Source organism: Hemibagrus wyckioides, linkage group LG24 (assembly GCF_019097595.1).
Source record: "Hemibagrus wyckioides isolate EC202008001 linkage group LG24, SWU_Hwy_1.0, whole genome shotgun sequence".
In the NCBI taxonomy this organism is placed as follows: domain Eukaryota; kingdom Metazoa; phylum Chordata; class Actinopteri; order Siluriformes; family Bagridae; genus Hemibagrus; species Hemibagrus wyckioides.
Window position 1 is genome coordinate 19,752,456 of NC_080733.1, and position 23,154 is coordinate 19,775,609.

A 23,154-nucleotide genomic window follows, 5' to 3' on the forward strand; every position below is an offset into this window, starting at 1 on the left:
GTTGAACAGTTGATTCCCTCAGGCAATCAGGTATCTCAACAGAGAACTGAGCTGAACTGATCACACACACACACACACACACACACACACATACACACACACACACAACCAAGATCTGACTTCAACAGGAGAACTGAACTGTGCTGGACACGGACACACACACACATACATAACACACATGCACAAAAGCTGAGAACTGTGTTCCAAGAAGAACTGAACTGTGCTGGACACACACACACACTAAATTGTCCTGTTTGCACGCACATGTCACTTTACATTTTTTATATTAATCCTGTTTACATGTGTCACTTTAATATTTGCGCTCACTGTATACGCTGTTCTTTGCACAAATGTCAATTTCTTATTTGCACTCTCTGTACACAGCGATCTGCACTGTCTACATGTTGTTTATCTGCACTGTCCTGTCTTCTCATCCTGTACACTTCTGTTGTATGTCTAGTTTTTCTTGCACCTTAAGTATAGTTTAGTTTTATCTATATGTTTATCTCTATGTTTGTCTGCGTCTCTGTACTTTGTCTGTGTTCTGTGTAGCACCTCTGGTCTAGGAGGAACGTTGTTTCACTTCACTGTGTACTGCATCAGATATATATGGTTGAAGTGACAATAAAGCTTCTTTGACTTTGACTTTTTGAATTATAAATGTAAGCTCTCAAAAAAAACTCACATAATTCCAAAGGCCTAGTTACACTTTACTTACAACCATGCAAATCCACTGATGCTAATCTGATATAAAAAAAATTACACGATACAGTCACTGAGTTGACTTTCTAGCATTTTATGCTAAGCTAATGCAGCAGGTGGAGTAATACTAGTCCACTAGTCATATATTGAGCTATAGAGCTACAAGCTAGCATGTTTTGTTAAGCTAGCTAGCTTGTAAGATAAACTCATCAGCAGAAATTAGAAATTTTTTTTTAATTAGACAAATTTTAGTTTAGATTCAACCTGTAATCAGTGTGTGTGTGTGTGTGTGTGTGTGTGTGTGTGTGTGTGTTTAAACAGAGACACTACACATTTATTTGGTTACACACTTATGTATTAAATAACAACAATGCACTGGTCACAATCTCCTGCTTTCTGGTCCTCCGAGTCTCTGGTCCAGTCAGAGCGACGGAGTTTCAGACCTCAGGATGTTTAATGTGAGGGTTTTATTAATGGAGTCATATGCAGGGTGTGACGTCTGTTAAATCTCCTCCAGAGAGTGTGTAGGCACCAGGCCTCGCTTCTTCCCGCTGCACAGCTTCACAAATCCCTCACTGTCCTCCTTCTTCCCCACGCAGATCTGCAGAGAGCACAGATATTGAGAGTGCAGACACACAGAATGCAGAAACATGGAGCTCAGACAGAGAGCACAGACACACAGACACGGAGCGCAGACAGAGAGCACAGACATGGAGCATAGACAGAGAGCACAGACACGGAGCGCAGACAGAGAGCACAGACACAGACACGGAGTGCAGACAGAGAGCACAGACACAGAGCGCAGACGGAGAGCACAGACACACAGACACGGAGCGCAGACAGAGCACAGACACACAGACATGGAGCGCAGACAGAGAGCACAGACACGGAGCGCAGACAGAGCACAGACACACAGACATGGAGCGCAGACAGAGAGCACAGACACGGAGCGCAGACAGAGAGCACAGACACGGAGCGCAGACAAAGAGCACAGACACACAGACATGGAGCACAGACACACAGAAAGCAGACCTGGAGCACAGACACACAGACATGGAGCACAGACACACAGAAAGCAGACATGGAGCACAGACACACAGACACGGAGTGCCGACACGGAGCACAGACACACAGACATGGAGCACAGACACACAGAAAGCAGACACGGAGCGCAGAAACACAGACATTGAGCGCAGACAGAGCACAGACGCACAGACACGGAGCGCAGACAGAGAGCACAGACACACAGACACAGAGCGCAGACACGGAGCGCAGACACGGAGCACAGACAGACAGCACAGACATGGAGCACAGACACACAGAAAGCAGACACGGAGCGCAGACATGGAGCACAGACACAGACACGGAGCGCAGACAGACAGCACAGACACACAGACATGGAGCGCAGACAAAGAGCACAGACACAGAGCTCAGACAGAGAGCACAGACACACAGACACGGAGCATAGACAGAGAGCACAGACACGGAGCGCAGACAGAGAGCACAGACACGGAGTACAGACATGGAGCGCAGACAAAGAGCACAGACACAGACATGGAGCGCAGACAAACAGCACAGACACAGAGCGCAGACAAAGAGCACAGACACGGAGCGCAGACAAAGAGCACAGACACAGACACGGATCGCAGACAAAGAGCGCAGACAAAGAGCACAGACACGGAGCGCAGACAGAGCACAGACACAGAGCGCAGACAAAGAGCACAGGCACGGAGCGCAGACAGAGAGCACAGACACGGAGCGCAGACAAAGAGCACAGACACGGAGCACAGACAGAGAGCACAGACACGGAGCGCAGACAAAGAGCACAGACACAGAGCTCAGACAGAGAGCACAGACACGGAGCGCAAACAGAGAGCACAGACATGGAGCGCAGACAGAGAGCGCAAACAGAGAGCACAGACACGGAGCGCAGACAGAGAGCACAGACACGGAGCGCAGACAGAGATCACAGACATGGAGCGCAGACAGAGAGCACAGACACGGAGCGCAGACAGAGAGCACAGACACGGACACGGAGCGCAGACAGAGAGCACAGACACGGAGCACAGACAAAGAGCACAGACACGGAGCGCAGACAAAGAGCACAGACACAGACATGGATCGCAGACAAAGAGCACAGACATGGAGCGCAGACAAAGAGCACAGACACAGACATGGATCGCAGACAAAGAGCACAGACACAGACATGGATCGCAGACAAAGAGCACAGACAAAGAGCACAGACACGGAGCGCAGACACGGAGCGCAGACAGAGAGCACAGACATGGAGCGCAGACAAAGAGCACAGACACACAGACACGGAGCGCAGACAAAGAGCACAGACACACAGACATGGAGCGCAGACACAGAGCTCAAACAGAGAGCACAGACACACAGACACGGAGCATAGACAGAGAGCACAGACACGGAGCGCAGACAGAGCACAGACACAGAGCGCAGACAAAGAGCACAGACACGGAGCGCAGACAGAGAGCACAGACATGGAGCGCAGACAAAGAGCACAGACACGGAGCGCAGACAGAGAGCACAGACACGGAGCGCAGACAAAGAGCACAGACACGGAGCGCAGACAGAGAGCACAGACACGGAGCGCAGACAAAGAGCACAGACACAGAGCTCAGACAGAGAGCACAGACACGGAGCGCAAACAGAGAGCACAGACATGGAGCGCAGACAGAGAGCACAGACACGGAGCGCAGACAGAGATCACAGACATGGAGCGCAGACAGAGCACAGACACGGAGCGCAGACAGAGAGCACAGACACGGACACGGAGCGCAGACAGAGAGCACAGACACGGAGCACAGACAAAGAGCACAGACACGGAGCGCAGACAAAGAGCACAGACACAGACATGGATCGCAGACAAAGAGCACAGACACGGAGCGCAGACAAAGAGCACAGACACAGACATGGATCGCAGACAAAGAGCACAGACACAGACATGGATCGCAGACAAAGAGCACAGACAAAGAGCACAGACACGGAGCGCAGACAGAGAGCACAGACATGGAGCGCAGACAAAGAGCACAGACACATAGACACGGAGCGCAGACAAAGAGCACATACACAGAGCTCAGACAGAGAGCACAGACACACAGACATGGAGCGCAGACAAAGAGCACAGACACAGAGCTCAGACAGAGAGCACAGACACACAGACACGGAGCATAGACAGAGAGCACAGACACGGAGTGCAGACAGAGAGCACAGACACGGAGTAAAGACATGGAGCGCAGACAAAGAGCACAGACACAGACATAGAGCGCAGACAAAGAGCACAGACACAGAGCGCAGACAGAGAGCATAGACACAGACACAGAGCGCAGACAAAGAGCACAGACACGGAGCGCAGACAGAGAGCACAGACACAGAGCGCAGACAGAGAGCACAGATACACAGACACGGAGCGCAGACAGAGAGCACAGGCACAGACACGGAGCGCAGACAGACAGCACAGACACGGAGCGCAGACAGAGAGCACAGACATGGAGCGCAGACAAAGAGCACAGACACGGAGCGCAGACAGAGAGCACAGACACGGAGCGCAGACAAAGAGCACAGACACAGAGCTCAGACAGAGAGCACAGACACAGAGCATAGACAGAGAGCACAGACACGGAGCGCAAACAGAGAGCACAGACATGGAGCGCAGACAGAGAGCACAGACACGGAGCGCAGACAGAGATCACAGACATGGAGCTCAGACAGAGCACAGACACGGAGCGCAGACAGAGAGCACAGACACGGACACGGAGCGCAGACAGAGAGCACAGACACGGAGCACAGACAAAGAGCACAGACACGGAGCGCAGACAAAGAGCACAGACACAGACATGGATCGTAGACAAAGAGCACAGACACGGAGCGCAGACAAAGAGCACAGACACAGACATGGATGGCAGACAAAGAGCACAGACACAGACATGGATCGCAGACAAAGAGCACAGACACAGACATGGATCGCAGACAAAGAGCACAGACACGGAGCGCAGACACGGAGCGCAGACAGAGAGCACAGACATGGAGCGCAGACAAAGAGCACAGACACACAGACACGGAGCGCAGACAAAGAGCACAGACACAGAGCTCAGACAGAGAGCACAGACACACAGACACGGAGCATAGACAGAGAGCACAGACACGGAGTGCAGACAGAGAGCACAGACACGGAGTAAAGACATGGAGCGCAGACAAAGGGCACAGACACAGACATAGAGCGCAGACACAGAGCGCAGACAGAGAGCATAGACACAGACACAGAGCGCAGACAAAGAGCACAGACACGGAGCGCAGACAGAGAGCACAGACACAGAGTGCAGACAGAGAGCACAGATACACAGACACGGAGCGCAGACAGAGAGCACAGGCACAGACACGGAGCGCAGACAGACAGCACAGACACGGAGCGCAGACAGACAGCACAGATACACAGACACAGAGCGCAGACAGAGAGCACAGACACACAGACACGGAGCGCAGACAGAGAGCACAGACACGGAGCGCAGACAGAGCACAGACACACAGACATGGAGCGCAGACAGACAGCACAGACACACAGACACGGAGAGCAGACAGAGAGCACAGACACGGAGAGCAGACAGAGAGCACAGACACAGAGAGCAGACAGAGCACAGACACACAGACATGGAGCGCAGACAGAGAGCACAGACACGGAGCGCAGACAGAGAGCACAGACATGGAGCGCAGACAAAGAGCACAGACACACAGACATGGAGCACAGACACACAGAGAGCAGACACGGAGCGCAGACATGGAGCACAGACACACAGACATGGAGCGCAGACACAGAGCACAGACACGGAGTGCTGACACGGAGCACAGACACACAGACATGGAGCGCAGACAGAGAGCACAGACACACAGACATGGAGCACAGACACACAGAAAGCAGACACAGAGCACAGACACAGACATGGAGGACAGACACACAGAGTGCAGACATGGAGCGCAGAAACACAGACATTGAGCGCAGACAGACAGCACAGACACGGAGCGCAGACAGAGCACAGACGCACAGACACGGAGCGCAGACAGAGAGCACAGACACACAGACACGGAGTGCAGACAGAGAGCAGAGACACACAGACACAGAGCACAGACAAAGAGTGCAGACAGAGAGTGCAGACAGAGAGCACAGACACACAGACATGGAGCGCAGAAACATGGAGCGCAGACACACAGAAAGCAGACACTGAGCACAGAGACATAGCGCAGACACAGAGCACAGACACACAGACATGGAGCACAGACAGAGAGCACAGATACACAGACATGGAGCACAGACACACAGAAAGCAGACACAGAGTGCAGACACAGAGCGCAGACATGGAGCGCAGACACACAGAAAGCAGACACGGAGCGCAGACATGGAGCACAGACACAGACACGGAGCGCAGACAGACAGCACAGACACGCAGACAAAGAGCACAGACATGGAGCACAGACACACAGAAAGCAGACACGGAGCGCAGACATGGAGCACAGACACAGACACGGAGCGCAGACAGACAGCACAGACACGCAGACAAAGAGCACAGACACAGAGCTCAGACAGAGAGCACAGACACACAGACACGGAGCATAGACAGAGAGCACAGACACGGAGCGCAGACACGGAGCGCAGACAAAGAGCACAGACACGGAGCACAGACAAAGAGCACAGACATAGAGCGCAGACAAAGAGCACAGACATTATGGCAGAACGCCATAATGTTCCATAAGTCACATGATCAACAGGAAGTTGTGTCATCTGCACTTCCTGAAGATCCTGAGAAGACATGTGTTCTCTTGTGAATAATGATATTGACACAGACATGGAGCGCAGACAGAGAGCAGAGACACACAGAAAGCAGACATGGAGCACAGACACACAGACATGGAGCACAGACACACAGAAAGCAGACACGGAGCGCAGACACGGAGCACAGACACACAGACATGGAGCACAGACACACAGAAAGCAGACACAGAGCGCAGACACGGAGCACAGACACACAGACATTGAGCACAAATAGACAGCACAGACACACAGACACGGAGCGCAGACAGAGAGCACAGATGCACAGACATGGAGCGCAGACAGAGAGCACAGACACACAGACACGGAGCACTGACAGAGAGCACAGACACACAGACACGGAGCACAGACAGAGAGCACAGACAAACAGACACGGAGCGCAGACAGAGCACAGACACACAGACATGGAGCGCAGACAGAGAGCACAGACACACAGACATGGAGCGCAGACAGAGAGCACAGACACACAGACATGGAGCGCAAACAGAGAGCACAGACACACAGACATGGAGCGCAGACAGAGCGCACAGACACACAGACATGGAGCGCAGACAGAGCACAGACACACAGACATGGAGCGCAAACAGAGAGCACAGACACACAGACATGGAGCGCAGACAGAGAGCACAGACACACAGACATGGAGCGCAGACAGAGAGCACAGACACACAGACATGGAGCGCAGACAGAGAGCACAGACACACAGACATGGAGCGCAGACAGAGAGCACAGACACACACACACACAGACATGGAGCGCAGACAGAGAGCACAGACACACAGACATGGAGCGCAGACAGAGAGCACAGACACACAGACATGGAGCGCAGACAGAGAGCACAGACACACACACACACACAGACATGGAGCGCAGACAGAGAGCACAGACGCACAGACACACAGACATGGAGTGCAGACAGAGAGCACAGACACACAGACATGGAGCGCAGACAGAGAGCACAGACACACAGACACGGAGCACTGACAGAGAGCACAGACACACAGACACGGAGCACAGACAGAGAGCACAGACAAACAGACACGGAGCGCAGACAGAGCACAGACACACAGACATGGAGCGCAGACACGGAGCACAGACACACAGACATTGAGCACAAATAGACAGCACAGACACACAGACACGGAGCGCAGACAGAGAGCACAGATGCACAGACATGGAGCGCAGACAGAGAGCACAGACACACAGACACGGAGCACTGACAGAGAGCACAGACACACAGACACGGAGCACAGACAGAGAGCACAGACAAACAGACACGGAGCGCAGACAGAGCACAGACACACAGACATGGAGCGCAGACAGAGAGCACAGACACACAGACATGGAGCGCAGACAGAGAGCACAGACACACAGACATGGAGCGCAAACAGAGAGCACAGACACACAGACATGGAGCGCAGACAGAGCGCACAGACACACAGACATGGAGCGCAGACAGAGCACAGACACACAGACATGGAGCGCAAACAGAGAGCACAGACACACAGACATGGAGCGCAGACAGAGAGCACAGACACACAGACATGGAGCGCAGACAGAGAGCACAGACACACAGACATGGAGCGCAGACAGAGAGCACAGACACACAGACATGGAGCGCAGACAGAGAGCACAGACACACACACACACAGACATGGAGCGCAGACAGAGAGCACAGACACACAGACATGGAGCGCAGACAGAGAGCACAGACACACAGACATGGAGCGCAGACAGAGAGCACAGACACACACACACACACAGACATGGAGCGCAGACAGAGAGCACAGACGCACAGACACACAGACATGGAGTGCAGACAGAGAGCACAGACACACAGACATGGAGCGCAGACAGAGACACAGAGACACATGATGTGTGTGTGTGTGTATTTTGTGTTACCTGATCTTCCTTAACAGTCATGTAACCCATCTGTCGGTTGCCATGGACACCCTGCGTGACCCTCCACACACTCTCACCTGGACGCACTCTCTGTACGAAATTAGCAGGAAAGAAACCCACCCTGTCCCCACTCTTCCCCTGCACACACACACACACACAGCATTCATTTAACTTTACATTTATATTTATGTTATTTGGCAGAACGCCATAATGTTCCATAAGTCACATGATCAACAGGAAGTTGTCATCTGCACTTCCTGAAGATCCTGAGAAGACATGTGTTCTCTTGTGAATAATGATATTGTGATATTGAGTGATGAAGTGAAAGTACATTTAGATTCATTTGAGATTTTTACTTCATGTACAATCTGCTGTTAGCATGGACGCTAGTAAGCTAGAAGCTACATGGAAACACATGAGCTTTAATCACACAAACAACATCAAACAAGAATAAAAAAAAAAAAACACAATTTATAAAATTTATAAATGTCTGCAAATCAAAACATTTAAAAAAATAAAAAATTTACTAAAAAATGTTCAGGAATCCTCTTACCTTCCACCAGTCTTCATTAGAGTCATCAGTCACCTGCACTCGGTCTCCAGGACTGAGAACATCACCACAGAGAGGAGGAGTGTGTGTGTGTGTGTGTGTGTGTGTGTGTGTGTGCGTGTGTGGGAAGAACAGAACTTTATTCTCTCCGTAATCCAACATTATGCCACTCACAGGTGGTCAGGGGATTTAAATCTCTCTCTCTCTCTCTCTCTCACATGCGCACACACACACACACACACACACACACACACACACACTCACCGTAACTCCAGATCGTTCTGCTCCTGTGGCAGGAACTTGTAGAGAGCCACGTATGTGTGGATGGGGTGAAACCTGGGGACCTGGAATCACACGAATGAAGGAGACTCTTCACATGGATTTAAATATTCTAATGAGAACACACACACTGCACTCTGATTGGCTGTTACATCAACGTGTGTGTGTGTGTGTGTGTGTGTGTGTGTGTGTGTGTGTGAGGTTACTTTTATCACATCCTCCACTTCAGTCTTGGAGCTCTCAGGATTGGGCAGACCTGCAGTGAGAGGAGACATGACTGGAAGTGTGTTTACTCACAGAAACACTTTATCAAACATCACAGGGGCAATAAACCACACACACACACACAGACACACACACACAGACACACAGACACAGACACACATAGACACACACACACAGACACACACAGACAGATACACATGCACACACACAGACAGACAGACTGACAGACAGACAGACAAACACACACACAGACAGATACACATGCACAGACACAAACACAGACATACACACACACACAGACAGACACACACAAACACAGACACACACAGACAGATACACATGCACACACACAGACAGACAGACACACACACAGACAGACAGACACACACACACATACACAGACAGATACACATGCACAGACACAAACACAGACATACACACACACACAGACAGACACACACAGACAGATACACATGCACACACACAGACAGACAGACAGACACACACACACACAGACAGACAGACACACACACACATACACAGACAGACACACACACAATCATGAAGAGAGTCTGAGATTTAAAGTAATGGAGATAATCACTGCTCTCTGTGTCGTTATTTGTCCGTTTGTCCGTCTCGATCTCCACCTCGTCCTTCTCCTCCCCTCCTTCACCCTGAGAACCATCACATGAATATTAATGAGTGTATAATGAATATTAATGAGTGTATAATGAATATTAATGAGTGTATAATGAATACTAATGCCGTCAGTGAGTCATTATAATAAACTCATCATAACTCATTAATATTCAATCATTACTAAGTGCTTCAACTAAGTACAATACATATTATTGTCTTTTTTTATTATTCTTATACAAAACATTATCTAAATGCACACACACACACACACACACACACGCTTACCAGGATGCATGTTGGAGATTCACACACACTCCCAAAACTAGATCGGCTCATCTGGGCCAAGGATGTCCCATAGCGTAGTGTAGCATAGACTGGGTCCACTCGCACCTTCGCCTCTACACACACACACACACACACACACAGTGTGGGACAAAAGCAGGTCAGTGTACAGTAATATCCCTTCGGTACAGCCTTCAGCTTTTTTCCACACACACCTCAGTTTTTTCTAAGTACGTCTACTTCGAACACACACACACACACACACACCTGGTGTAGTTTGAGCCTCTTTGCTTGCTGACTGGTCACAGGTGATTGAAGGAGTGCTGAAGTTTCTCTTGAACATACCAGCCTGAGAAAGAAGAGACGTGCTTACACTTCCCCTCTACTGTAGTACACACTACTGAGCACACTTCTTAGAGAGAGAGACAGAGAGAGAGAGAGAGATAAAGGGAGAGAGAGAGAGAGAGAGAGAGACATACTTTTCCTTGGCATGGTTGCTGCGAGAGTTCTGCAGTGCACCAGAGATGAGCCGAGATTTTACATGTCCTACAGCGTAGACCCTGTTTAGAATTCCCTACAGAGAAAGATATACAGACAGACACAGAGACAGGCAGACAGACAGACAGACACAGAGTCAAATGTACAGAAAGACAGAGAGATAGACAGAAAGACACAGAGGCAGACAGACAGACAAACAGACAGACACAAAGGCAGACAGACAGACATACACAGAGACAGATAAACACAGAGACAGGCAGATACAGAGGCCGAGAGACAGGCAGATACAGAGGCAGAGAGACAGGCAGACACAGAGGCAGGCAGACAGACAAACACAACGGCAGACAGACAGACACAGAGGCAGTGGCAGATATACAGACAGACAGACACAGAGACAGGCAGACACAGAGGCAGAGAGACAGACAGATACAGAGGCAGAGAGACAGATAGATAGACACAGAGGCAGACAAACAGAGAGACATACAGACACAGAGACAGACAGATAGATAGACAGACAGACACAGAGGCAGACAGACAGACAGACACAGAGTCAAACAGACAGGCACAGACAGACATACAGACAGACAGATTGACAGACAGACAGACAGACACAGAGGCAGACAGACAGACAAACAGACAGACACAAAGGCAGACAGACAGATAGACAGACAGAAGCAGAGACAAACAGACACAGGCAGACAGACAGAGGCAGAGAGACAGATAGATAGACACAGAGGCAGACAAACAGAGAGACATACAGACACAGAGACAGACAGATAGATAGACAGACAGACACAGAGTCAGACAGACAGGCACAGACAGACATACAGACAGACAGATTGACAGACAGACAGACAGACACAGAGGCAGACAGACAGACAAACAGACAGACACAAAGGCAGACAGACATATAGACAGACAGAAGCAGAGACAAACAGACACAGGCAGACAGACAGAGGCAGAGAGACAGATAGATAGACACAGAGGCAGACAAACAGAGAGACATACAGACACAGAGACAGACAGATAGATAGACAGACAGACACAGAGGCAGACAGACAGACAGACACAGAGTCAGACAGACAGGCACAGACAGACATACAGACAGACAGATTGACAGACAGACAGATACAGAGGCAGACAGACAGACAGTCAGACAGACACAGAGGCAGACAGACAGATAGACAGACAGAAGCAGAGACAGACAGACACAGAGGCAGACAGACAGACACAGAGACAGACAGATAGATAGACAGACAGAAGCAGAGACAAACAGACACAGACAGACAGACAGAGGCAGACAGACAGATAGACAGACACACACAGAGGCAGACAGACAGACACAGAGGCAGACAGACAGACAGATAAACACAGAGGCAGTGGCAGAGAGACAGATAGACAGACAGACACAGAGACAGACAGAGACAGTGAATTAGGTTACACATGCAGTTTGTTGTGTCTCTGATCCAGTTCTAATTTTTAGCCTGAGATCTGCTCAGTGAGTTATTACCCCTTCCCACCTCCTCCCCCCTCCCCTCCTCCTCCTGCTGCCCTTATAGGAAATTTATCAACACCATCTGACCAATCAGAATCCAGAGTTCAACAGCTTAACACTCTGACAGGATGAGCTATATGAGATCTGTTACAGCACTTACCCACGATGATGTGTTTACAGAGCTGACAGCTGGTTGGTCGACGGAACACGTGATCCTGGAAACAATGTGTTTGTGCAGGGCGGGGCTTCTGCTGCACCAGCTGAGACGGGCTTAAAGGGGGTTTGGGGCTGTCGCTGGGCAGCGGTGACCTGGGAAGCAGGGGTGGGGAAGGGGGCGGGGCCTCATCAGTGATGTCAGAAGGCAAACGGGCATCACTGTTGGAACGCTGGAAGAAATTCTCCACGCTCTTACTGCGCATGAACGCCAAGGAACGCTTTAACCTCAACAACTGCTAAGAGAGAGAGAGAGAGAGAGAGAGAGGGAGGGAGAGAGAGAGAGAGGGAGAGAGAAAGAGAGAGAGAGGGAGGGAGAGAGAGAAAGGGAGAGAGAAAGAGAGAGAGAGGGAGGGAGAGAGAGAGAGAAAGAGAGAGAGAGGGAGAGAGAGAGGTAGGGAGAGAGAGAGAGGGAGAGAGAGAGGGAGGGAGAGAGAGAGAGAGGGAGGAAGAGAGACAGAGAGAGAGGGAGAGACAGAGATACAGAGAGAGACAGAGATACAGAGAGAGAGTGAGTGAGAGAGAGGGGGAGAGAGAGGGGGGGAGAGGGAGACAGAGAGGGAGAGAGAGAGGTAGGGAGAGAGAGAGGTAGGGTGAGAGAGAGAGAGAGACTTTTTTACTTTTAAATTTTCCATTTAATTAACATTTTGAGAAGAAATTCAGACTTTGGAAACAACAGTAAAAAGGCAGCATATATGCAGAACTCAAAGAAGGAAAAGAAAAATGAAAAACATTAAAAACAACCCTGTAACCCTGTTTCCTTGTAAGCCATGTAGCGAGCTTAGCCTGACCTATGATGAAGTTCAGTAGTGCAACAGATTTCTTCTATGGAACATACTTTGGCCCAAACACAAAGATGCTCTGTCCATGTGACTCCCAACCCTCTACACCAAGCTCTAAGCCTTGAAAAAAGCCTGTTTAGACACTCACAATACAAGAACAGGTGGTCCACTGTTTCATTCCTACCACCAAAGAAACACTCTCTGCCCCTAGAGGGGTCAATGTGTGCCACGTGTCTGTTTGTGGCCATGGCCCCATGCACTATCCGCCACTGTAGATCAGCCATGCGTTTCTCTGTGGGTGGTTTGTACAGGGACCTCCAGCATCCTGGAGCATCATCCTGGAGCATCCAGCATCATGGGGAAGAGTCTGGTATCAACAGCTCTGACCAACGTGACTCTTTTACTCCTGCCAGAGAGTCTCTATGAGCAACTTTAACATAGGTTTCATAAAGTGCTTTCGTGGAGACATCTTCCAGTGTTGTCAGTAGTAGTGTTTGGAAGGACAAAAGTGCTCCCTTCTCCCTCTGATACTCCCCCACCATTGCAGAGATGGACAAGGGAGGTGGGAGCTCCCTGAAACGGGATGGTAGAGCTGAAACTACCTGTCTGAGCAGTCTCTGCATAAGGCGTGCTGACAGTGCTCCAGTCTCAGAACACAGATCCCTAGCAGCCTTCCAGTCGCTGCCAGATCTCAAATCCTTGAGTTTGGTGAGCTCTGCTTTCTGGAAACGCTGTTGGATGTAGGGAGATGAGAGCATTCTGGACTGTATCAGGGGACTGTGAAAGAGTGGTTCTTCTTCAATGCATGGAAAGGGTTGTGTGTCGATTCTGTTGATCCTCAACACTGAAGACCAGGCTCTCAGGACTAACTGGTAGAAACATGTTGTTGCTGACAGGTCCATTTCCCTCAGGTTCAGCATGAAAAGATGTTTATCATAGTTCAGATCTTCAACGCGCTGTAATAGGGCATGCAATCCCTTCTCCATAGAGCAGCCTCTGTCCCGTCTGCAGTCAGAAAGTTCTGACCCGACACGACAGATCAATCAGGCCTTGACCACCCTCCTGCAGCAGCAAGTAAAGAACAGAGGCACGAGTCCAGTGTTCTCCAGTCCAGAAAAAATTAACTATTATCTTCTGAACATCCCTGATCAGTGACTCTGGTTCAAGGTTCAAGGACGGTGAAACGATGCCACAGCAAGGAGGCTATCAGATTGTTGGTGACCAGTACTCTCCCTCTGTAGGATAGCTGGGGCAGGACCCAGGTCCACTGAGACAACTTGGTACACACCTTCCCCACTACGCCCTCCCAGTTCTTGTTTTGAAAATCAGCTGTTCCTAGAAACACCCCAAGATATTTTAAGCCAACTCTTCCCTACTGAAGACTGCCTGGTAAAATGGGAGGACCTTGTTCCTGCCACTGCCCTGTTAAAAAGCTCTCAGATTTTTCCCAATTAACTCTTGCTGAAGAAGCTCTAGTATAGATAGTTAAACTATCAATCAATGTTTGCACATCGCCTTGGTTCTTAATAAAAACAGTCACATCATCTGCGTATGCCGACAGTACAAGATTTTCCTGAGCACCTCCAACTGACAGTCCCTGTAGTTTCATTCTGTCAGCATAACAGAGGCTCTATTGCCAGGCTATATAGTTGTCCAGATAATGGGCACCCCTGTCTAATTCCTCTTTCCATTTTCACTGGACAGCTAAGACCACCTCCAACCTTAAGAATAAAACAAGCCTTGGAGTATAGCAATTTTAGCCAAAGCAAAAAACCTCTACCTACACCAAAAGCTTTGAGTACCTGAAAGAGAAAATCATGATCAACCCTGTCAAAGGCTTTTTCCTGATCCAAAGACAGAAAACCCAGATCACATGAGTTCAGCCTGCACAGTTCAATCACATCTCTGACAAGTAACAGATTGTCCATTATGGTGCGGTTTGGTATGCAGTATGACTGATTTCTGTGCACTATTTTACGCATGCACTGTTTTAGTCTGTTTGCAAGGCATTTTGATAAAATCTTATAGTCACTGCATAAAAGTGCCACTGGTCTCCAGTTCTTGAGAAGTCCCAAGTCTCCCTTTTTTGGCAGTAGTGACAGTACTGCTCTTGTGCAGCTCACTGGTAAGGTTCCATTAACAAAAGAACTGTCGAACACCTCAAGCAGGTATTTTCCTAGAAATTCCATAAAATGTTTGTAAAACTCGTTCGGTAGTCCATCGATTCCCGGTGCACGTCCCACTGCAAGCTGTTGGACTGCGGTGGCCACTTCTTGCAATTTAAGACCTAGAGGCCTGGTCACACTACAAGACTTTAACCATCTGCAGATCACTTTGCTGTTCAGACCACATGACTTCACTTCGTCCCTTTTGTCCTTGTGGTGTTCACACTACGCGACACTTCGTAAATGATCCACAAGAGGGCGTCGCACACCACACCATCTGACAACAACGCTTGTCACTCAACGCCTCAACGCCGTCCCCAAACCACATTTTGTCACGAAAACACACGCGACAGTTGGATCCGGAAATGACACGAGACTTTCGGTAGAGGTTTGTTTTGAAAATGGATGTCGGCAGGAGTCTCGCTCTAGATAAATGTTAATTTATTAAAATAAATGTTGTGTCCACACTATTTTTGAAGCCATGTTGCTGCTGCTGCTTTTCTTCCGGTGACCTCAACTCTGTTGACTTGCTCTCTCATTGGCTGGAGGTCGTAGCTACAATTGACACCACGTGATGTGGAGTCGGCCGACCGTCCCAGATATTTAACATGCCAGATATCTGGATTTTGTCTGTGAGGTGTCAGCGATGCGTCAGCGAGCCTCTTTGATGCGTCATTGAGTAGTTCACACAAAGATTGCCGAGCGCTGATCACCCGCTGATTTTCCCATGATCACAGACCGATCTGTCGGCGAGCTCGTTAATTTACAAATCGGGCTTAAATCGGGCTTAAAATCCTGTAGTGTGAACAAGGCTTAACATGCTGCTCTGTTCGGGAGACAGTTTAGGTAGACCCCTGAGTAGCTCCTCCGTGCAGGACAGGTCACAGGCTTCAGCACTGTAGAGGTCTATGTAGAATTTTGTGGCCTCTCTCCTCATTTCAGCTGCCTCTGTGATTATAGTTCCATCTGCTTTTCTGAGGTAAACCATCTGGTTCTGGGGTTTTGCCTTTTTGTGAGCCCGAAGAAAGAAGCACTGGGGGCATCCATGTCTTTAATGCTAGAAAAGCGAGATCTTAACAGGGCTGTTTTACCTTGTTCGTGCAGAAAGGAACTCAAGAAACTCCTCCTTCCTTCCAGTAAACCACCCATACTCACATCATTGCTGCAGATCTTTTTTTTTTGTGAGTCAGTTATTTCTGATTCAAGTTCTTGAATTTTGCCCTTAACTATTTCCAACATGTACACTGTGTATTTTTGACAGAATACCTTAATGTGAGTTTTTCTTTTTCTCCACTCATCCCAAAACCCCTTAAACTTCCCACAAAACCCCTCATCCTGAAGTAATTTTATGTTAAAGTGCCAGTATGTCCTGCGCTTTTTTATATCGGATGTGATTATGTGTATTGTGACCAAATGATGATCTGAAAACCCTGTAGGGGACATGACTGCTTCATAAAGTCTGCTCCTATTGTTATTGGCTATGTAAAACCTGTCCAGTCTTGCTGCAGAGATCCTTGTGTCTGTAACTTTAACCCATGTGTATTGTTTGATTCCGTGATTTTCTTCCCTTCACACATCAACCAAACTACACTGACTAATGAGAGCTTCTAATGCCTTAGCAGACTGTGGGTGTGGTTCTTCCCCATTTCTGTCTAAGGTGAAATCTACTGTGCAATTCCAGTCCCCTCCCATCACCACCAAGGGTCTGCTGCTACTGTGTTGTAGGGCATTCTTAAGTTTGTTAAATAGCTGTGCCCTCTCGCCACCATTGTTGGGAGCATATACATTAATAAATAAGAAGTCTATGCCTCTTATTTCTGTCTCCACCATTAAGACCCTACCCTGCTCTAAGCTCCGTTACTCGTGTGTTTGTCTCACCCAATGTTCTGTTGAAAAGTATTGCCACCCCTGCACTAACATTGGTTCCATGGCTATAGAAAAGCTTCCCCTCTCCCCACATTGCCCAATCTGACTCATTAGCCCGATCACTGAGTCTCTTGTAGGAAAGTTACATCTAGTTTTTTTGTGCTGTATCAGTTCTTTAACTACTGCTCTTTTATTTCTGTCTCTACCACCATTGATGTTTAAAGACCCTATCTTTAACTTCTCCATTGGAGGGGTTAAGAGAAAGAAGAGGTAAGAACAGGTAAGAACAGTGGTACAGACAGAAGAGAGCACCCAGTGTGATGACTTCATTTCCGCTTTCTTTTGCCAATGGACTTCCGCAGCTTGGCTAAATGATTCTTTAGCCTGTATCTCTTCTTTTTATCTAATTCGTCATAACTTGCTGTTTGTTGTGCAATGACTACAGAAGCTACAGAAGGAGGGAGGGAGGGAGGGAGGGAGAGAGAGAGAAAGGGAGGGAGAGAGAGAGAAAGGGAGGGAGAGAGAGGGAGGGAGAGAGAGAGAGAAAGGGAGGGAGGGAGGGAGGGAGGAAGAGAGGGAGGGAGAGAGAGAAGGAGGGAGGGAGGGAGAGAGAGAGAAAGGGAGGGAGAGAGAGGGAGGGAGAGAGAGGGAGGGAGAGAGAGAGAAAGGGAGGGAGAGAGAAAGGGAGGGAGAGAGAGGGAGGGAGAGAGAGAGGGAGGGAGAGAGAGAGGGAGAGGGAGGGAGAGGGAGGGAGAGGGAGGGAGAGGGAGAGGGAGAGGGAGAGGGAGGGAGGGAGGGAGGGAGGGAGAGGGAGGGAGGGAGGGAGGGAGGGAGAGACGACTTTTTACACAACTTTATTTACACAAGTCACATATAAAATCAGTGACTTAAGAGATAAATAAATAAATATTTATTAAACATCAGTAAATGAGTTTAAACATGATTAATATGATGATTAGTTTAGTTCTGCTGCAAAGTTAAGTTTCCCTTCTGCAACAGAACACAAAGCATTCTCCCAACACCACACACATTTGAACATATCCAACTCATTCATACTTTTATAAAAGTTAAAATCAATAAAAATTCTTGATTTGATCAGCCTTCTCAAAATTTTTATGGCGTCACAGTCAGTGTTCTGTGTTATTCAGTTTTTCCGGCTCAGGTATATCACCATTTTGGCCTGACCAAATATAAAATTGATCAGTTGGCACCTGAACCGGTGTTTTCTGACGTACTTAAAACCAAAAATAAAACACTGAAAAGTAAAAACAACATTAAAAGAACTTAAAATGCTCCGTAAAAACACAAACAGTGACTGTAACCTGGAGCAGTGAATAAAAGCATGAAAAACTGTTTCTCTCTGTGAACAAAAAGGACAATCATGTGCAATATCAGGGTTTAAAACAGAAATAAAAGAGTTCACAGAGATAATACAGTGTAAAATCCTCCACTGGAGGTCAGCAGCTTTTTTAGTTAACGGTGGTTTATACAGTGCGTCCACTCTGGTTTAATATCATCATTAAAACCATGTACACTTCTCCATGGGGTGTCCACCCTCCCACTCAGCTTCTTCTTATTTAAAACCTTTACACACGCTCTGTAGAGCAGCTTCCCCGACACTGACCCAAAGTCCATCTCCCCTTCACCCCGGCACTCCAGGAGGGGGCCTGCACACCCGTCGAGGTCAGGAGCGATGTTCAGCTGGGGAAAGAGTTCATCCTCTGCAGGACCAGTCTCTGTATGATGATAGTCCATGAGCTGAACACGCTCCTCTGATGTTAGTGCAGATTTCCAGCGGTGTAGGAGCTGATTGACAACACACAGGGACCGCAGTCCCATACACACTGCCCGGTCCTCTGCCCTCGACAAGTCCGACCCTGCGATGTTCACAAGCTCCCGGAGCGTCACAATCCCTGAGGAGATGAGAGTTCTGGTCAGTGCAGGGACGGTCACATTGGAGATGTCCAGTCTCCCGCCGTACACCAGAGGCTCCTCCAGCAGCCAGTGTAGCATTCTGCAGCCCTTGTTCTGTTTCTTAAAAACGTTACAGATTTTAAAAAGTCCACGATAAAAGTCTGGTAATCCAGAAATGTCCAGCATTCTTGTGTCCATTAAAAACAACGCTCTGTCCAGCCCCAGTCCTTGAACTGTGCGTAATAATCCACTGGCTGCTGCTCCTCTCCATACTAAGTCTCTGTGTCCAGTGAGGAGTCTCTGGATAAACTGGAGGTGGAAGGCTGCGGCTCTGCTGGACAGCTGGACCAGCCCCTGTCTTCCTTCTTCTTTCAGCAGATGAAGAACACCCTGTGGAATCCAGTGTAGACCGTCCCAGAAGAAGTCCACCAGCAGGGCCTGGATGTTCGCTAGCAGGTTCGGCGGCGGATCCACGCATGCCAGCTTGTGCCAGAGGGACGATGTGGTGAGGTTGTTGATGACCAGCGTTCGCCCCCTGTAGGACATCTTTGGGACCAGCCGCTTCCACCTGCTCAGTCTGCCCTTCACGTGCTCTACAGAACCTTCCCAGTTTTTGTTTAAAAACTCATTGTTCCCCAGGTAGACACCCAAGTATTTAAAACCACCTCTTTTCCATGCTAAGCCTCCTGGTAGTGACGGTTGCCCACCTCCCCACTCCCCAACTAAAATGGCTTCACTTTTAGACCAGTTAACTTTGGCAGAGGATAAAATCTGAAAGTCATTTAAAATATCAGTTAAAACATTGACATCTTCTTGTGTGTTTATCATCACTACCAGATCATCTGCATAGCATGTGGAATATTAAAACCAGAGAGATTACTTCTTAACTTGATTGAAAGAGATTCAATGGCTAGAGAGTACAACATTCCAGAGAGGGAACAGCCCTGCCTGATCCCTCTGTACTGTTTATGTAAAAGGGGCACATAAACCACCGTTAACCTTCAGTACACTCTCAATGTTACTGTACAACACCCTGATCATGGCTATAAAACCTGGGTTGAACCCAAAGGCTTCCAGCACCTTCCACAAATATTCATGTTCAACCCGGTCAAAAGCCTTTTCCTGATCTAGAGAATTCAGACCAGTCTTTAAGCCCAATAGCCTGGAGACGTCCAAAATGTCACGAATTAGATACACATTATCGAATATGGACCTATCAGGCACACAGTACGTCTGGTCCTGGTGAATGAGCTGCTCCATTACCTTAGTCAGCCTTGAGGCTAATGATTTTGAGAGCAGCTTGCAGTCAGTGCACAGTAGTGAGACCGGGCGCCAGTTTTTCAGGTGGGTCAGGTCTCCCTTCTTCGGTAGCAGGGTCAGGACGGCCCTCCTGCAGCTCAACGGGAGTTCACCTCTCCGTACGCTGTCCCGTAGGACATCCAGCACGTCCTGCCCTATGACGGCCCAGAATGCTTTGTAAAACTCGCAAGGGAGACCGTCTATACCTGACAACCCGTCCATTCTCCATCCCCTGGAGAGCCTCATGAACCTCCTCCAGCATCAGCTCCCTGTCCAACTCTTTGGCCGCTTGCTCAGAGAGCTTTGGCAGGTCCATGAGGAAGCTGTCCTCCACCGCTTGTGCCCCTGACCACTCACTGCTGTACAGCTTCGAGTAGAAGCTTACTGTCTACTGGCGAATTTCAGTGGGCTCAGATACGAGATCCCCTGATTCTGTTCACACAGCATGTATAAATCGTTTCTGTCCATTCTTCTGCTCTAAACTGAAGAAGAACCTTGAAGAAGCATCCATCTCAGCAGCGCTTTTAAAGTGTGAGCGGGCCAGCGCCCCCTGTGCTGTAATGTCTAACAGGTCGTTCATTTTGGCTTTTTTATTTTTGAGGGCTTCAATATGCCCTCGATTTCCAGTGGCCTCCAAACGCTGGAGCTCCACTATTTCTATCTCCAGAGCTTTCAGAGATCTAACAATGTCTCTTGTGACATTGAGAGTGTACTGTTGACAGAATTCTTTGACTTGCGTTTTAATCACATCCCACCACAGCTGAAGTGAACTAAAAGCTGCCTTCTCATGTTTAAAACAATTCCATAAATAAATAAAAGACTTTTTAAAATTAGCATCTTCTAAAAGTGCAGTGTTAAAATGCCAGTAGGCACTCCTAGGTTTAACCTTCTCTTTAGTGATAGTACACTGGACCATACTGTGGTCAGAGATACCTGCTGGAACAATAAAACACTTTGTAAAAAAATGTCAGCTGATGTTTAAAACCATAAAAACGATCTAATCTCGCCAGGGAGAGTGTGTTATCTATGGCATGGGCCCACATGTACTGTCTCTTGTTCTTATGAAAAGCTCTCCATATGTCGCTCAACTCGTGGGCCTCCACCATCTCCCACAGACGCTTACGGGAAGCCATGTGAGGTTCTGTGTGGTTCCGATCTAAAATATCTGTAGTACAGTTAAAATCACCACCAGAATTAAAATTTCTGCAGTGTTGCAGTCAGCAATGACATTGTTCAGAGTATCTAAAAACATCATCCTCTCCACTGCACTGGTGGGAGTGTACACACAGATAAAAACTAAAACCTCATTCTCATAAAAAGTTTTCACTTTTAAAAGCCTCCCATTTAAAAATTCTTCAACTGAATAAGAACAAGGAATAAAACTGTGAGTAAAGAGCAAGGCGACTCCACCACTGAGTGTTGTGTTATGGCTTAAAATCACCAACCCATCCCACTCCTTCACCCAATCAGCAGCATTGCTGGTATCGCTGTGGGTTTCCTGCAGTACAGCAACGTCAATGTGCTTCTGCTTTAAAACTTCATACAGTTTAGCTCCATTTATTTTTTATCCATTTAGTCTTGCTCCATTAATATTTAAACTCGCAATAATAATTCCTTTCATTAAAATAAATAAAATAAATAAAACTAAACAGAGGGTAAAAACCACTCTAAAATAAAAAGCACCACATATCATTCATCATCAGAGTTTTCCCTGTTCACTCTAGTGATCAGTTTCATCAATAAAAACTCCTTCTCTTCTGAAGAACTTAACATCATGAATGAACTGTTTACGGTCCGGGAAAAACTTTTCTGCCAAGTTCTTTTGCCATTTGGTGTTTCTTAAAAACTCTTTAATGTCCTCAGCACTATACATGACATTTAACTGTTCTTCCTGAGAATCGAACATTAAAACCGAGTCTGACATGCAGTCATCACTGTCCCATTCTCGTTCCTCCACCTTTGTGTCTTTCTTCGCCTGTTACTTTCCTTGTCCCTTACCTTGTTTCTTCCTTTTGTTAGGAACTTTAAAAACGGGCTCATCCACCATGTCCACGTCTCCCCCGTCCCCCTGCACTGGTGTAGAGTCCAGTGTTTCCGGGCGTTCGCTCTGCACCTCTGTGCCTGCCTGTGCAAGCGCAGGCAGCTCCAGCACTGCTCCAGAACCCACTGAGCTCTTCTCAGTGGAGCACGGCTTCTCCCGGTCCGGTTAAGCTGAGCATGGCTCTTCCAAAATTGTGGATGATGTGATGATCATCATCATAATCATCACACACACACTCATCATCACATCTCCTCCATCCTACACACATCATCACCATCATCATCATCATCACATCTCCTCCATCCTACACACATCATCATCACATCTCCTCCATCCTACACACATCATCATCATCATCATCACATCTCCTCCATCCTACACACATCATCATCATCACATCTCCTCCATCCTACACACATCATCACCATCATCATCATCACATCTCCTCCATCCTACACAC

At 48.3% G+C, this 23,154-nt stretch overlaps 1 protein-coding gene across 1 annotated transcript in view; it reads right to left on the reverse strand.

The window, feature by feature from the left end:
- LOC131345101 (SH3 and cysteine-rich domain-containing protein 2-like) overlaps nucleotides 1-23,154 on the reverse strand; it is a 47,960-nt gene that overhangs the window by 1,052 nt on the left and 23,754 nt on the right. The window contains exons 2-11 of the mRNA XM_058377800.1: nucleotides 12,575-12,863; nucleotides 10,901-10,995; nucleotides 10,689-10,770; nucleotides 10,425-10,537; nucleotides 10,102-10,174; nucleotides 9,482-9,531; nucleotides 9,261-9,340; nucleotides 9,000-9,051; nucleotides 8,447-8,584; nucleotides 1-1,303 (exon numbers count right to left, since the gene is read on the reverse strand). The exon at nucleotides 1-1,303 is cut by the window's left edge and continues 1,052 nt beyond it. Coding sequence (XP_058233783.1) covers nucleotides 1,205-1,303; nucleotides 8,447-8,584; nucleotides 9,000-9,051; nucleotides 9,261-9,340; nucleotides 9,482-9,531; nucleotides 10,102-10,174; nucleotides 10,425-10,537; nucleotides 10,689-10,770; nucleotides 10,901-10,995; nucleotides 12,575-12,863 — 1,071 coding nt within the window. The 3' untranslated portion in view covers nucleotides 1-1,204. The remainder of the gene's footprint in view (nucleotides 1,304-8,446; nucleotides 8,585-8,999; nucleotides 9,052-9,260; nucleotides 9,341-9,481; nucleotides 9,532-10,101; nucleotides 10,175-10,424; nucleotides 10,538-10,688; nucleotides 10,771-10,900; nucleotides 10,996-12,574; nucleotides 12,864-23,154) is intronic.